This window comes from Mustela putorius, unplaced genomic scaffold, assembly GCF_011764305.1.
Source record: "Mustela putorius furo isolate JIRA1106 unplaced genomic scaffold, ASM1176430v1.1 tig00000873_pilon_pilon_pilon, whole genome shotgun sequence".
NCBI classification, from domain to species: Eukaryota; Metazoa; Chordata; class Mammalia; order Carnivora; family Mustelidae; genus Mustela; species Mustela putorius.
This window is the reverse complement of record NW_025421504.1, coordinates 3,356,154-3,370,804: the sequence shown is the minus strand read 5'-3', so window position 1 is coordinate 3,370,804 and position 14,651 is coordinate 3,356,154. Positions and strand designations below refer to the sequence as shown.

Here is a 14,651-nt window from a genome sequence, read left to right as displayed (position 1 = left end):
CTGGGAACCCGCCTCCCTCCCTGTGTCCGCAGCTCCTGCCTCGCCTGTGCACTCCGAGAACCCTCACGTGTGGGGTCGCGGGCAGAACGGCGGCTCCCAAAGGACAGGCCCACCGAGACCGGGAGACGTAACCTGGTTTGGAAAAGGGTCTTTGCAGACAGATGTAGTCAAGGTCAGGATCTCGGAAGGAGACTGTCCCACATTAGGGTGGCCCCAGTCTGACGACTGTCCCTTCAAGAAGACGGGAAGAGGGAAAAGAAGAGGGAAAACCTCGAGAGACAGGAAAGTGGCCGTGCAGAGACGGATGCAAGGATCGGGGGGGCCCCCAGAAGCCAGGGGTGGCCCGGGACACGCTCTCCCTCGGGGCCTCTGGGAGGAACCAGTCCTGCCTACAGACTGTCGGCGTCGGGCCCCCAGAATCAATGCCACATCTTCAGTTTCTTAAGATTCAAACACTTCTCACCCCTTCCCTTCCCCTCTGCCCCCAGGGGCTGCCCATGGTCCAGCACGGGCCACTGTCCTCTTCACACCGGAAAGGGTCCCTGTGCAGCCCCGCCGGCCGGTCCGCGCCCGCCCCTTCCCACCAACAGCATCGTCAGGCTTCGCGCTCCGTCCACGAACACCTCACGGCTGCCTGGACCCCGCGACCTCCCGCTCTCGCCCCCCCGCACCCGCCGCCCCGTGCCCCCGACCCCGTTCAGGCTGGTTCTCGCCTGGCAGACTCTCCGCAGTCTTCGTCCTCCTGGAAAACCCCCTTTCCCGCCAGGTGTCCGCCCGAACTCCGCCTCCTCTTGGACCCGGACCGCCCCCGCCCACCCCAGGCTCCCAGCGCGCGGTGCCACGCGGTCGCCTCCGTGCCTCACGCCGCACAGTCCCCTGGCTTGTCTCACACCCTCTGGCTGCCGGCACCCGATGCGCGGGGGCCGCCGTGCGGTGTTCCCCGGGCCGCAGCGCAAGCCCGCACGGGTGACTCCGAAATGCCCCCAGCCCCGTCCTCCTCCGCCGGTTTGGAACGGGCAGACGACAACCCCACTCACGGGTTCCAGCCCAGATCTGCGGGGTTGATGTAAAGAATGCCGGCTCTGGAGACGGTGGCGGGGGTGGCCGTCCTCAGGTGGCTGATCTCGAACACCAGCCTCATGGTGCGGTTCAGGGGGATCCGCTCGTTGCTGGCCAGCGTGAGGACCTGGGAAGGGAGGCAGCCCGTGGGTTCCCGGGGCGGACCTGCGTCGTCCGGATGGGTCGTCACATGGACATCTCCGATGGATGAGGCGGAAGGCCGGGACCCGGGCCCCTGTGCCCGCCACCAACCAGCCCCCCCGCCGGCCTTCCCCAGACACCCCTGACCCCAGTCCCTCAGCCGCCCCCGCCCACCCCAGGACACCACTCCCGGGGGTGGGCGCCGTGTCGGACGTCACTGGGATCTCGTTTGCTTTCTGAAACCACCGTCCCGCCCCTCGTGGGGAATCCTGAGCTCCCTCTTCCAGCCAACTGAGAATCACTTCCTCAAGCTGCTTCTAGATCCTTCTGCCTTCCAAGGTCTGAGATGTCCTGCCGCATCATGTCACAGGCCAATTAAGCGAGAGTGCTCTCCGTATCTGCGCCCCTCCCCCACGCTGCTCCCCAACACATCTCAGACGGGATGCACGGGGAACTGTGTCCCACGAGGAACACGTCCGGTGATGGGGAACTTTCCCTCGTCGATGACCTATGCGGGGTTCCAGGCAGACCCTCACCCTTCCGATTCCAGTCTCGGGCAGGTTCTGTCCCTCGCGTGTAGTGGGTGGGATGTGCAGCCCTTCCCATGAGCCCTTCCCATGAGCCCCTGCCCTATCCTGGGCCCCCAGACCATCGCTGCGGCTTTGGGGCTCAGCTCTGGAGTCCAGGAGCCCCTCGAACCTTGTTGTCGTCCATGACGGTGTTGAGAGACTCAATCCACATCGGGTCTATGTCCCCGTCCAGGACAATCCACTTGGGGCCGTCGTGGCTGATGTTGGCCAGGTCCCGCATTATGGTGGAGAAAAGGCCTGTGAGTGAGCAGGGCTGGTGTGAGCCTGGGACACCTGCTGGGGACCCGCCCTCACTCAGCCCACCCGGCCACAGCCCCGTCACCGTCTTTCCACTCCCTGGTGGCCGGGTTGATGATGCCGAACAGCTCGTCGCAGGTGACAGCCTTGGGGTCCAGGTCCACGGCCACCGGCTTCCTCTTCATGTTCTGATAGGTCTTGTTAAGAGACTTGAGGACCTGGGCGTGGGGGTGCGTTGGGTCACCTGGGGCTCGGAGGCCACAGCTCCCACGCCCACACCCGGGGAGGCTGCATCCCCGGTTCCCGAGGACGGTACACGGCCTGAACAGAAGCCCTGCTCTGGGTCTCTCTGCATCGCCGACACTCAGGTGAGTTTGGAGCCCCCGACGGACTGAGGCAGGTGCCCGGGGGAGGGGAGTGCGCGGCAACCGGCCGCCTGTGGACGAGGGAGCCCTGCGAGCCCTGAGACCAGGCTAAGATAAGGAAAAATTCGCCGTAGTTTCTGGGTGATAAAGGCAATCTGAAGGGAAGGAAGCGACCCATGATTCCTCGAGTGGGAGGAACGGGTTTCTAAGGACACTGGACACTGTTTCATGCGCACACGTGTGTGTACAGACCCGAGAATACAGACACACGGACAAGTTCCTTTCAGAAGATTGGGTTCATATAGTTTCTGCCTTTTAAAAAATTACGTGCTGTGAGCACCCCCGTGCTATTAGTCTTCAGAAATGATCTTGAATGAGACACGGTGTCCGTCCTGTGGGCTCCCAGCTCAACCCCCGCTGCCTTAGAATCTGCCGATGTCGCAGCTCCCAGGAGTAGTGGCCCCCCCACCCTGCTTCTCCTCACGCCCAGGTAATGGCAGGGGACTGGTGACAGTGGGGGGGAGCTGGCGTGGGGGGACAGGTGGGGACAGGAGGCTGGGGGGCTGACGCGGGGGACAGGAGGGCGAGGTGGGGGGCCGGCCGTAGAGGGCCAGGTCGCTGCTGTCCAGGGGGAAGGAGAGGAAGAGGGAGAGCCCAGGAGAAGGGCCACATTCCTGGGACGGGGGTCTTCTCCTCACCAGCCCTGTTCCCGGGGTGCGGGCAGGTGACAGAGGCTGAGGCTCCAGCAGCTACAGGGCCTTCGGGGAGGGTGGGGGAGGGTGGGGGTGCGGACGGGCCTGGGCCGTGCCTGAGATTTGCCGCTGCCCGCGTTCCCGATGACGAACACCGAGTGGCGCACTTGGAGCAGCTCCTCGAGCTGCACGACCTTCAGCACGAAGCTGTCCTCTGCCTGCAGCTTGAGCTCCACGACGCTCTGCTTGATGATCTGGGAGGGGCACGCGGGAGGGGCGCTGTGCACGGGCACAAGGACCCGTGGTCCTGCTGGGGGCTGGGGCGGTGCTCGTGGGAGACTCTGTGGGGAAGGGCCCGCGGCGTGGCTGTGTCGCGTCTGCGCGGGGGATGGGTTTGCCCGAAGCACCCCCCCCGCCCCCCGCTCCTCCTACCCCCCCAGCACCCACGGAGGTGCTGCCAGGCCTGGAAGGAGGTCCGTGGCTTCTGGGTGTTTCTCCCGGCAGGGGAGCCGCGCTGTGTGACTACCACCAGCTCCCTGACGCGGCCGCCCGCCCGGGGCTGCCCCACCGAGGCGCCCATCTGACCCAAGGGCCCAGCAGCATCTACCTTTTCAAAATTCAGGTCCCGCTTCCGAGGCACGTCCAGGGCAGGGAAAAGATCCCCGATGAGCCCCATGAACACAGGCAGGTCGTCGGTCACGATCTTGGGGATGTTGAAGTCCCTCAGCGCCCTCATGAGCACCTGGTCCTCGGCCCGGCTGGGGTCGCCCCTCTTCAGGGAGCCGGCCACCACCAGCACCGACTTGATGGCTCGCAAGCCCCAGTCGTAATGATCCTGGGGAGGGGCTGGGTTAGGGACGGCTCTGGCCGGAGCCCGCCTGCCACGGGGTGCGCCCCGAGGGCCCTTCCCCCACTACCCCGCAGCCCCGGACACACACCTGCTTCGACAGGAGCTCTTTGCACAAGGTATAGAGCGTGATGAACTTCCTGGCCAGCAGGCGGGCGTCCAGGAAGCCCTCGGCCACCAGCATGATCTCACAGATCAGTTCAAAGTCGGGGACGACCATGGCGCAGGGCCTGGGGGAGATCAGCGGGGCCTGCCTCAGGCTTCTCCCCACTTCTTCCCACCGTCCCGCCTCCCGTCAGCTGGGCGCTCACCTCTCGGGCCAGGACGCCCACAGAGTCAGGATTCCGGGGGCCTGGGGCCGGGCGTCCAGCACCCCTGCCCCCTCTCCCCTTCCCCTGCTCCTCCTGTGCCCTCTACCCTCTGCCTGGGCTGATGCCAGGCCCTACACCTGCTCTACCGACTCCTCTCTGAACCCGGCTTTCCACGGGCACCGGCCCTCCGTCCCCAGGAAGGCAGAGCGCGAAGATCACTGTGCACGCTCTAGGGAGGCCCCATTCGCTAGACCCCCTGAACTCGGGAACCTCGTCCCCCCGGCCTCCCCGCCTCGCTCCCCGCTCGCTCTAGCTTAGGGCCCCCTCTGCCCTCCTCTGCGCACACACCTGAACAAGGCCTTCAGGTTCTCGGGCAGCTCGGTGCGTCCTGCGTACCCTGGGTTCATGGTGATGAAAATCCCCACGGTGGGGATGAGGCTGATCATCTCTCCCAGGAAATTGAACGTTTTCTTCTTGGCCCGAATTGCATCTTGGACACATTTTACCTAAACAGTTGACACAGAGTGTTGGTGTGGGGGTGACCGGCTTCCACGGGCCCCATCTTCACGGCCGTTGAAGCTTGTGGCCACATGTTTGCAGAGGACACTCGCTCTTGCTTCCTTTTTAGGTAAATTTTGCGACAATGTAGACTCCCACACAGTTTCAAGAACTAAGGCAGGGGGACATGCTCCTGGGCCCCTGTGTGCCCCTCCAAGGCGTTCCCCTGCCAGGAGCACCTTGCATGACCACGGGGCAGGGTCACAGCTGAGAGCTGGTCTCTGCCAGCCCCGCAAGGACCCCTCACGTCCCGTTCTGTAGTCATACCCACCTCCCCCTGCCCCCACCCTCCCCGTGACCGCCCCCCCCCACAACCACTGGTCTGCTCCAAATTCCTGACCCTGCTGGTTGGTGAGAGCTGCCCTGCGGAGTGTGCAGCACATCATGGGGGCTGGGCTTCCGTGTCCCCCAGCAGAACGCAGCCCCTCCCCCAGCCCCGTGGCAGGACGGCCTCCCTGAGGGGTGGTGTCCCAGGCAGACTCCTTGGGAGCACTCCTCAGCAGCCAGCCCCGTGCCACACGGTCTGATAACCCAGCACTAGCAGAATCCTAAATCTCCGGGCTCACTAGCCAGGGGTGTGGGGGTGGTGGTGGTCGGGGGACCCTCTGCTCCTGCTGGACCCCTGCAAGCCTGCGCGCCACCACTGGAGGGCGCCCGATGATCGAGGTTAAAACCCTCCAACCTCTGACTTTGAAGGAGTCTCCACCTTCTCAGCCAAGCTCCCGCCCTGGGGCCTGGCCTCTTTCCCCGGGGGTCCTAGGGGTGCCAGGCTCCCCTGGGGCAGGGCTGGTGGCTGGAGTGGGGAGATACCCCATAGCTTCTTCACTGCCTCCCCTCTGTGCGAAGCTCTCCTAGCATCCTGGCCCGGTTCTTGGTGGTCACATGGTGGGGTCCCGTGGGGCTGTACCCGTGGGGGCCGGGGGACCCCGAGGCCACGGCCTTGGTTCTCTCTCTGCCTCCCTGGCCTCCAGCCCAGGGCTCGGGGACAGCTCTGTGGTGGGAAGCTAACGGTCTGGCCGTCACTGGCCTCCCACAACACGTCCAATCCTGCCCGTGAGCCTGTGTCCGCGAAACCGCCGTACAGGTCGGGAGGGGCCAAAATCACGGCCAAGCTCAGAGCTGGGAGTCCGGTGAGTCACCAGTTGTGGGTCCTGCGTGGCGGGAGCTGGTTTCAGCTTGGCCCCTCCTGCCCTGGTCTGCAGCCTCCCAGGTGGGTTGGGGGCGCCGGCTGCGGGGAGCTGGTCTCTGCTTCTCCGTCTACTGCGCCGGGGGGACGAAGGGTCCCAGCCCCTGCACCGGCCACACCCCCAGGCCCTTTTGGAATATTCACGTGGATTCTGGACCTCGCGCTTGGCCTCGGCCCCCCTGAGCGAGCCCTGTGGCTCTCACGTCCAGCGCACATAGGATCCGAGGGTTCGTGTACAACCTGGGAACGTTCCTCCAGACGCGTGGGCCGTGCCGGCACAGAGCTGTCCCCCGTCTGAGAACCCGGCTCCCACCACCTCCCAGGCTCCCCGCCCTTCGCGCCCGAGGCTCTTGGGTGGATTTCCTCCCTCCCTTCCTTCTCCCCCGCCTCCTCCCTGTCCTCCTCCGGGCGCCGCTGTCTAAGGCATCCTTCGCGGACACCTGTAACTCTGTCCTTATCCTCCGAGCACCATTAATTATACCTTCATGTGTCTCCGGTTACACCGAGGCGGCCCCATCCGATTCTTCTGTGTGCCCACCGGGACTTCAGGCCCCTGCAGGACTAGGCCGGGGTCTCCCGCCTCCAGGCCACACCCCCCTACGTGGCACGGCGCACTGGGGACGGGCGAGGAGGCTCATAGGCCCGAGCGCAGTGTCTGGTGCGAGGGTTGGCAGGTGAGCTGACAAGCCCCAGCTCCGCCATGACCCGCAGACCGCAGGCAGGACCCTACCTGCACAGCGATCACGGACAAGACCTCCACCGAGATCCGGTTAAACTCATCGAAGCAGCCCCACGCTCCGGTCTGAGCCAGGCCCTTGTAGATGTTTCCACAGGACTAGGAAGGGGGAGATGGGGGAGATGCAGAGACTCAGGGCTGCCCAATCCTGCCAGGAGCCCCCCACCTGCCCCTTCCTCTGGGTCACAGTCCTGACCGAGGGTTCCGGGGCCTGGGGGAGGCCAGCAGGCCAGCACCCACTCCTCGGGAGGGGTCCAGATGTGGAGGGCTGGCTGCCAGCAAGAGCCCAGCCTTGCCCTGTGACCTCCCTGGGGTGGACGCTTCCCTAGCCCCCACCCTGGACGGCTCAGATAAGTGCAATTATGTAAAATGTAGCCCTTGCAATTTTTTTCTTGCACCCAAGGGAGGGGGCTTCTCTCTCAGATGGGAGGTGGGTGGGCATGTCAGATTTCCTTCTAGATGTTTGTGTCTCTCCAGGCCTCACTGGGTGATGAGGATTCTTCAGGGTCTCCATATGGGATTCTAGGTGAGTGTTAAATGCTCCTGGGATGCTTTTCTGAAATCCAGAGACCGGAGTGGTCTGTGGCCTTGACTGGGAGAGGGCAGCCTCAAGCTCAGGAGGATTGGCCTTGGGGCTCAAATGTGGGTGGGGAGGGGAGGGGGCTCCTGCGGGCCGGGGCTCCTGACGCCAGGCCCACCCCATCCCTCCCACAGAGGCGACCCTGCTGGGCCTCCAGGAGGCTCTGCTCTCCTGTGGGGCCCGTGGAGATCTGACAGCGTGCTGCACAGTCTCCAGAGACCGCTGTCCCCTGGCTGTCCCCTGGCTCCCCTCCTCAGCCTACCCAGACTCATTTGTACCCCAGAGCCCCTCGCTGAACCACAACAGACGCGCCCCCTCTGTTGGGAGCCCCCAGCTGCCCGGGGAGAGCTTGGAGGGAGGCAGGGAGGAGGCGACCTCCCAGGGTGGGACTTGGGGCCTGGGTGTGTTGACCCTAGGAGCCTCCTCTGGACATGTCTGCCACCCCCACAGGCCTCCACTGGCAGGGACGGGGCTGCTCAGCTGGATCTCAGGGCAGGGACCGTCAGCAGACCGAGAGCCTGGTGCCGCCTCCCCCAGTTCCGCCCGCAGTGTCCAGGCATCTAGAACGTGTGTGGAGCCAGGAGATGCGGTGTGCGGTCCCCAAGGGGCCTCTGGAGATGCGGTGTGCGGTCCCCAAGGGGCCTCTGGAGATGCGGTGTGCGGTCCCCAAGGGGCCTCTGGAGATGCGGTGTGCGGTCCCCAAGGGGCCTCTGGCCCCTCCAGGCTTGGAGCCCACCTTGTAGTCCATCTGCTCCGAGCAGTTGAAGACGTACACCATGGTGCCCAGGGCCCTGCCCAGATCCTTGGTTGTCTCCGTCTTGCCGGTCCCGGCAGGGCCCGCGGGGGCCCCGCCCATGATCAGGTGCAGGGACTGGGTCAAAGTTATGTAGCATCTGCAACAGAGCACACCTGTTGACCCCCGGCCGCCCCCTTCCCCTTCGCAGGCCCTCGGAGAGGTCGAGCAACCCCCCCGGAATCGCACAGCTCGCACGGACGGCCCCCGAGCCTGGCTGGCTGGCTGGCTGGCTGGCCGGCCGGCGGGCGGCGGGGCTGAGTCCGGGCACGGCCCCCCCAGCCCTGCTGCGGCGGCGGGCGCGCCCACCTGTCCGTGAGCGGGGTGATGACCAGCCGCGGCGTGTTGCCCAGGTACTCGTAGGAGTACTGGATCTGGGCGTCGCAGATGTTGGCGAAGCAGTGCTTCTTCTCCTCGTCCCAGCGATGCCGCAGCTGTGACTGCCAGGTGAAGGCCTGGGAGCTCTCCACCTGCGGGAGGAGCGGGAACGTGGGGGCCCGGCCCGCCCGGGGATACCCCCGCCCCTCCCCCAGGACGCTCGTCCACCCCAGGGCCGCCCCCAGCTGAGTCCTACGGAGGAGCGGCCCCTCCTACCGACGGCTCCTCTGACGGCTCCCCGGGGAAGAGGTGCTAGCGGGGAGCCCCCGAACACCAGATCCCTACCCGACCCCGGCCCTTCCCCGGCTCCCGTGCCTTGGCCGTGATCATTTTGGCCACCACGTCCCGCGCGTGCACGTCGATGGTACAGATGGTCATGACCTTCGTCCTGTCGCCTGCGCTGAGGTTTCCGATGAGCAGGGTGATGAGTGCGTTCAGCTGGCTGATCTGCGGCGACAGAGGCCCCTGGGCTGGGACACTGCGTGTGGCCTGCCCGTCGCGCTCGCCCCGGCCCCCGTGGGTCCCCTGGGGGCTCACGGCTGGGGAGGGCAGGCCACTGTCCTCTTAGTGACAAAAACGAAGCACAGAAAGAGCTCTCGATGTCCCCCAGCTGGGGGGTGGGGTGAGCCGCGTTGGGACGCCACGGAGCCCCCGAGAAGGACGTCGCGGGGGCAGGTCCAGCACCGCGGGGAGATGGTGGGTACTAGGTACAAGCGGGGCTTCTAGAGCCGCGCAGACAGTCTCTACGGTATCGCCATATAAGCCCAGGCTATGTCACCAATTGAGGACTTGCTGATTTTCAGACCAAAAAGAAAAGAAAACGGTGAATTTCCAATTGTGTTTTTCCATTTTCTACCCTTGGGCAGAACCACTGCTGGGGGGGAGCGGGGCGCGGAGGGCCAAGGTTTGGCCGCTTTTGAGCGACCGGCCGCGAGGGCCAGACTCCGACCGGCCGCACCTGCTTCTTGTTGTAATCCTTGATGGCGTTCTCGTAGCCTTCCTCCAGCCGCGCGAAGGCCAGGCCCACCTCGGTGGTCCACCAGATCTGCGTGCACGTGAGCGCGATCTGCAAGTGGAGGGTGAGTGACGCCCCCGGTCCAGCGGCCCCTGCCCGCGCGGAGGCCGACGCCGGCGGCCGCGCCCCCACCCAAGCCCCTCCCCAGGACCTGGGCCGGGTAATCGAAGATCCACTGCTCCCTCGGCTTTTCCTCATAGGTCACCACGGCCTCGGGGATCTCATGCCGCAGAGTGGCACACATGCGGTCCAGAACTCGGTTCAGCCACACTTCCACCTGGGGACGGGGGACACGCTGACCGGGCAGGCCCTGCGGGCTGTGGGTTCCAAACACTTGCTTTGTCGTTCAGAAAAGAACGGGGCTGTTCGCCACAACTGTCACCCCGGGGGTGAGCAGGGAACAGCGAGCGGCCCACTTAACAGATGCGGTTGGGAAGCCCGGGGGCACCCGTCCCCTGTAGGACGGGTTGTAATGGCCGCTCACGTGCACACGCTATTGCTGGGCGGACCGGGGAGGGGGTGCAGAGAAAATTCTAGAAGGCAGGCTATGACCGCGCCCCTGCGGCGCCGCTGATGTTGGGAGACGCGACGTCTGTCCTCACAAGTCCCCGGTGGGCTCTAGCTGCTCCTCGGGGGCCCGGTCTCAGGGGCCAAGATGGTCACACAGGGCAGGACTGCTTTCTTTTATTTGCAGACAAGCCTTCTTTGTATTTTAAAATACAAACCCTCCACCAGCCCCCACCAGTCGGAGGGAAGACCCGAACAGGGCCGCCGGCTTCGTTTGCCTCCTCAACGGTCAACACGGTGGCGCGGCTGAGTCCGCGAGGAGCTGAGCACGGGGAGTGGGTCCAAGCCCGCTGTGATGACGGGGTCTCGCCGGGCCCCCCACAAGCCCGTCTGCGCAGAGCAAACCCGCCGGAGCTCCGGGCCCACGTCTCTGAAGCTCCCGTTTTCTTGTTTCTTGCGTGAGATTTTCTTCTTTTTCCCCTAAGCTGATTTCTCTCCAAATTACTCGGGAAAATGTCGCGTCGATATGGTGGCTGAGTTGGGCGGTGAGACACGGGGACGGGTGGCGTCGGCCGGAGGGGGCCGCCTCGCGGGCGGCTGGGACGGGGACGCCCCCCCCCAACACCACCCCCACGGTGGGGAGACCTCCTCTGGCGCGCCACAGCCCTGGAGCCAATCTCGTTCTGCTCCGGGGTCAGAACGCGGCGGCTCAGGCGTGCGGGGCCTCGCGGAGGACAGCTCGCCGGCGTCCACCCACCTCTCCCCTCCCCGCCTCCCTCTGTTTTTTCTCGAGACGCTCCCCAGACTGCGCAGGTCGGGCTGTGCTGGAGACTGTCCACGGAAGCTGCTGGAGCGCTTGGCCGGGCGAGGGACGGTCCCCGGCTGGAGGGCCCCGCGGCCGCTCCGGCCCGACGCGCGGGGCCGGCACGCACCTGCCCCGAGAGGTCACACTCCTGGTCGAAGTCCACGTACTCCCCCTCCTTGCTAAACATGCCCTGGCCGAATTTGAGAGGCTTCTCGTCGGAGTCGAGGCGGAACTGGAGCTTACACAGGCTGTCGAAGAGCTTGGCCAGGTGGCGGCTCACCTGCGGGGGTCGGGGGGCGCAGACACGGGGTCGCGGAGCCCAGGGCCTCGGAGGGGGCGCAGGCGCAGCCGGGTTCTCCTTGGGACGTTTTAAGGTCTTTTCTGTTTTGGAAGCCCCCCCCCCCGCGCCCCGTGTCTGCTCGGTGTTAACGAAATGCGCTTAGCCACCCAAGGGCCCCGCCCAGCAGCTCTGAGGGGCAACTCGGAGACCAGCCCCGGGATCCGGGCTTCAGGGACCAAGGTCTGTTCCTGGAGGTGACAGGACGCTTTTCCTTGACAAGCCTGTCCCCAGGCCCGGGGCCCACTTCCTTGGGCCACCCCGTGCCTCCCTTCTGGCGCATCCTGCAATTTTAGGATTCAATAAAAGACTGTGTTTTCCCTTCACCTAGTTAGTTAAGGCCCCTCCTCTCTTTTCACAAGAGCCTCAGGGAAACCTCTTCCTGGCTCGTGGGGGCCCGGATCTGTCGGGAGGAGCCGGCGGCCACCTAGTGAGCCGGCAGGTCTCCCAGAAACACCATCTCGCCAAGCCCCTGGCATCTAACCCACTTTCCAGACGAGGAACATGAGACAAGGGGCTCTCTCTGTCACGGCCAGGCCCCCGGCGGTTTCTGGCGGGGGGTGACTTCGTGGAGGTGGTCCAGCGACCTCCATGCGCACAGGGTCCCCCAGTCGTGGGGGCGAGCACGGGGCCGCCTACCTCCACGGGGTCGTTTCCGTTGGAGAGGATGTCCAGGAGGTCGGCCGAGGACACAAAGTAGAACCTCGGGAAAGCCAGTCTTTTCGTCTCTAAGTATTCTGCCAAGGCCTTTTCGCACACAGCCAAGCTGGGAGGAGGGAGGCCACGGGGCTGCGGAGGGCTTCTGAGGCCCAGCCCGTCCGCGCCGTACAACCGCCCCGGAGACGCCCGGTCTGTTCGCAGCCCCGGTCAGACTCAGACCCTGGAACCCCACCCGCCGTGTGGGCGTCCCTCTGAGACTGAGGACACGCCGTGTGGCCGGCGTGGCACCACGAGGCCGGGGGTGCCAGCTCCCAGGGAGGAGTTTGCCCTGTCCTGGCGGCGGGGGTTGCTGCCTCGGGTCCCTGCCGCCGGGACGCCCCTCCCAAGCCCAGGCGCGGGGACCTACTTCTTCTTCAGATTCTCCAGTTTGTCGTAGAGCCCGGGCTTGTTGGTGGCCTCGATCACGTTGGGCGTTTTCACGGCCTCCTCCATCAGGGCCTGGCGGAGATGGGCCCCAGGGCGTGAGCGGCGCGGGCGCTCCGGGGTCGCCATTTCTGGACCGCGCGCCCGGAGGCGAGGGCCGGGCTCACCTTGAACTCCACGTCGATGTCGTCGAAGCGCCTGGAGTCCTCCGGCAGCTGCGCACGGATGTCCTCGGAGCCGATGAAGATGCTCTCCAGGTGGCTCCAGGTCCGCTGCACCTCGAACCAGATGGAGAGGACCGCGTCCGCTGTGGACAGCTTCTGCTGCCAGCTCGTCACCTCCTTCAGGAAGTGCGACAGGTACTTGGAGGTCATCAGGTTCTGCAGCTGCACCTGGTTGTCTTCCAAGGTCTCCACCAGCACCTCGTCCGACTTGAGCATCAGGGTGCCTGTGCGGGGGTGCGGCTCGTGCTCGAACTCCATGCTGGACCACGTGGCGTCCAGGGCTTTCAGCACCTTTGGGGGGGACAAGGGGGACACGTCACTCGGCGGCTGGCCAGAGGGGCCGAGAAGGACCCAGAGGGAAGCCCTGCTTCCGGAAATCCGGAACCTTCCTACTGACATCATTGACCGTCGCCAAAAGGGAGCGACGCAGACATCTGTCCGCAGACGAACAGGTGTGGCGGGACAGAGCGTCAGAACAGCGCGGCCCTAAGCAGCAATGAGGGTCTGCCTCGGGCTCCCGCACGGCTAGACCCTGACGCCATCACGCCAAGTCAACGAGGCCGGCCAGGCGAGGCCCAGTCCTGCGCGATTCCATCCTCGTGACATGTCCAGAACAGGCGAGTCCATGGGGACAGGGAGCCGGTCAGCGGGGGCGGGACGGGGATGTGCGGGAAGATGGGGGGTTCCTGGAGGGAGCGGCTTTCTTTCCAAGTTGGTGAAAACGTTCTAACGTTCGATAATTCTACCTCGTGACGGTCGCCCACTTCCGTGACTATGCTAAAAGCCACCGAACTGTACACGTTAAGTGGGTGAACCGTACGGCAGGCCAGTGATAGCTCAGTAAAGCTGTTTTCTTAAAAAAAGGGGAGATGGATGCCTGAGTGGCTCTCTGGGTGAAGCTTCTGCCTTTGGCTCGGGTCGTGATCCCGGGGTCCTGGGGTGGAGCCCCGCATCGGGCTCCCTGCTCAGCGGGAAGAGCCGGCTTCTCCCTCTCCCTCCGCTCTTTCCTCCCGCTCGTGCTCTCTCCCTCTGACAACTAAACAAATAAAATCTTAAAAAACAAACAAACAAACGGGAAGAAAGCCCAAGTGTGAAGGCTCACACACAGCAGGTGAGGAGGGAGATGTGTGTTGCAGAAGGAGCCCCCCGGCGAGCTTCCCCGTGTCCGGGGACTGTGCCAGCTGGTGGCTCGTCACCCACCCCAATGGCCAGGCCTCCTGCCTTCCCCCCTCCAGGCTCTTCTCCAAAGTCGCGAGCAAGGCTGCTGCACAAGAGGAGAGCACCCAGACCGTTGTTCAGTGCGTGTACTAGTGCACGCAGGGTGCGGAGCTAGACCCAAGGGATCCCTTCTCCAGGGATACATCCTGGAAATTTTTTTACAAGATTTCCATCGTGGGTTGGTGACGGGAGAGCCCACCAGACTTTGTTTCTGAGTCCAGCGACCCAGAGACCCCACGAGAAGCGAGATGTTCGTAGGCACGGGGCCGTCCCGACGTCGTCCCGCACAGCACGCGTTCTGCCGTCGACAAAAGAAAAATACCTTCTCCATCCCCGACTCCTTCACAGCCTTGTCCACGATGTTCCGGACCTCGTCCTCGTACTTGTGGAGGTCTAGCTGCAGCAAATCCGCCAGCGTGGTCTCATCTGACATTTCAAATTTCACCTGGGGGGAGAAATAGGCATGTTCCGGCTAAGGTCATCTGTCCCGGACAGACATGGCTGTCCTTCGTGGAGACGCAGGTCGGTGAGTGATCCGGGGTAAGAGGGAGGGTTGGAAGCTCTGTGTCCCCATTTCTGGGCTCTGTGACTTGGGGGAGCTTCTGCTCCAAGACTCGCCGTTCCTCCCCGTAACATTGTGTATTGGCCGAGCCCCTGTAGCATTTTGAAGTGTTTCTCCCAAGTTCCTGTCTGCCCAGACCTCAAAATATGATCTTATTTGGGAATAGGGTGTTGGCTGATGCTAGAAGTCCTGGATTATCCATGTAGGACCTGAATGACAGCCGTCCTTAGAGGAGAGAGGACAGGGGGATCCGGAAGGCGGAAGGAAGCCACGTGGTGGTGGGCACCGAGATTGATGGGGCACAGCCACAAGCCAAGGGATGCCTGGGGCCTCCGCCAGCTGAAGACGGGGAAGGACTGTCCCCAGGAACCTTCAAAGGGAGGAACCCCTGCCCACACCTCGACGGCGGACTTGCCGCCCCAGAGCC

At 64.5% G+C, this 14,651-nt stretch overlaps 1 protein-coding gene across 6 annotated transcripts in view; it reads right to left on the bottom strand.

Annotated features, from left to right (window-relative positions):
- Window positions 1–14,651, bottom strand: part of DNAH17 (dynein axonemal heavy chain 17) — a 90,428-nt gene that overhangs the window by 40,843 nt on the left and 34,934 nt on the right. For all 6 annotated transcript variants that reach the window (XM_013054360.2, XM_004748797.3, XM_045085799.1 and 3 more), the window contains 18 exons: window positions 13,985–14,107; window positions 12,388–12,735; window positions 12,204–12,295; window positions 11,777–11,903; window positions 10,928–11,080; window positions 9,640–9,765; window positions 9,432–9,539; window positions 8,789–8,920; window positions 8,405–8,565; window positions 8,039–8,195; window positions 6,717–6,821; window positions 4,591–4,748; window positions 4,023–4,161; window positions 3,692–3,919; window positions 3,201–3,338; window positions 2,113–2,245; window positions 1,900–2,027; window positions 1,038–1,186 (listed from right to left, as the gene is read on the bottom strand). In XM_013054360.2, the coding sequence (XP_012909814.1) occupies window positions 1,038–1,186; window positions 1,900–2,027; window positions 2,113–2,245; window positions 3,201–3,338; window positions 3,692–3,919; window positions 4,023–4,161; window positions 4,591–4,748; window positions 6,717–6,821; window positions 8,039–8,195; window positions 8,405–8,565; window positions 8,789–8,920; window positions 9,432–9,539; window positions 9,640–9,765; window positions 10,928–11,080; window positions 11,777–11,903; window positions 12,204–12,295; window positions 12,388–12,735; window positions 13,985–14,107 (2,705 nt within the window). The remainder of the gene's footprint in view (window positions 1–1,037; window positions 1,187–1,899; window positions 2,028–2,112; window positions 2,246–3,200; window positions 3,339–3,691; window positions 3,920–4,022; window positions 4,162–4,590; window positions 4,749–6,716; window positions 6,822–8,038; window positions 8,196–8,404; window positions 8,566–8,788; window positions 8,921–9,431; window positions 9,540–9,639; window positions 9,766–10,927; window positions 11,081–11,776; window positions 11,904–12,203; window positions 12,296–12,387; window positions 12,736–13,984; window positions 14,108–14,651) is intronic.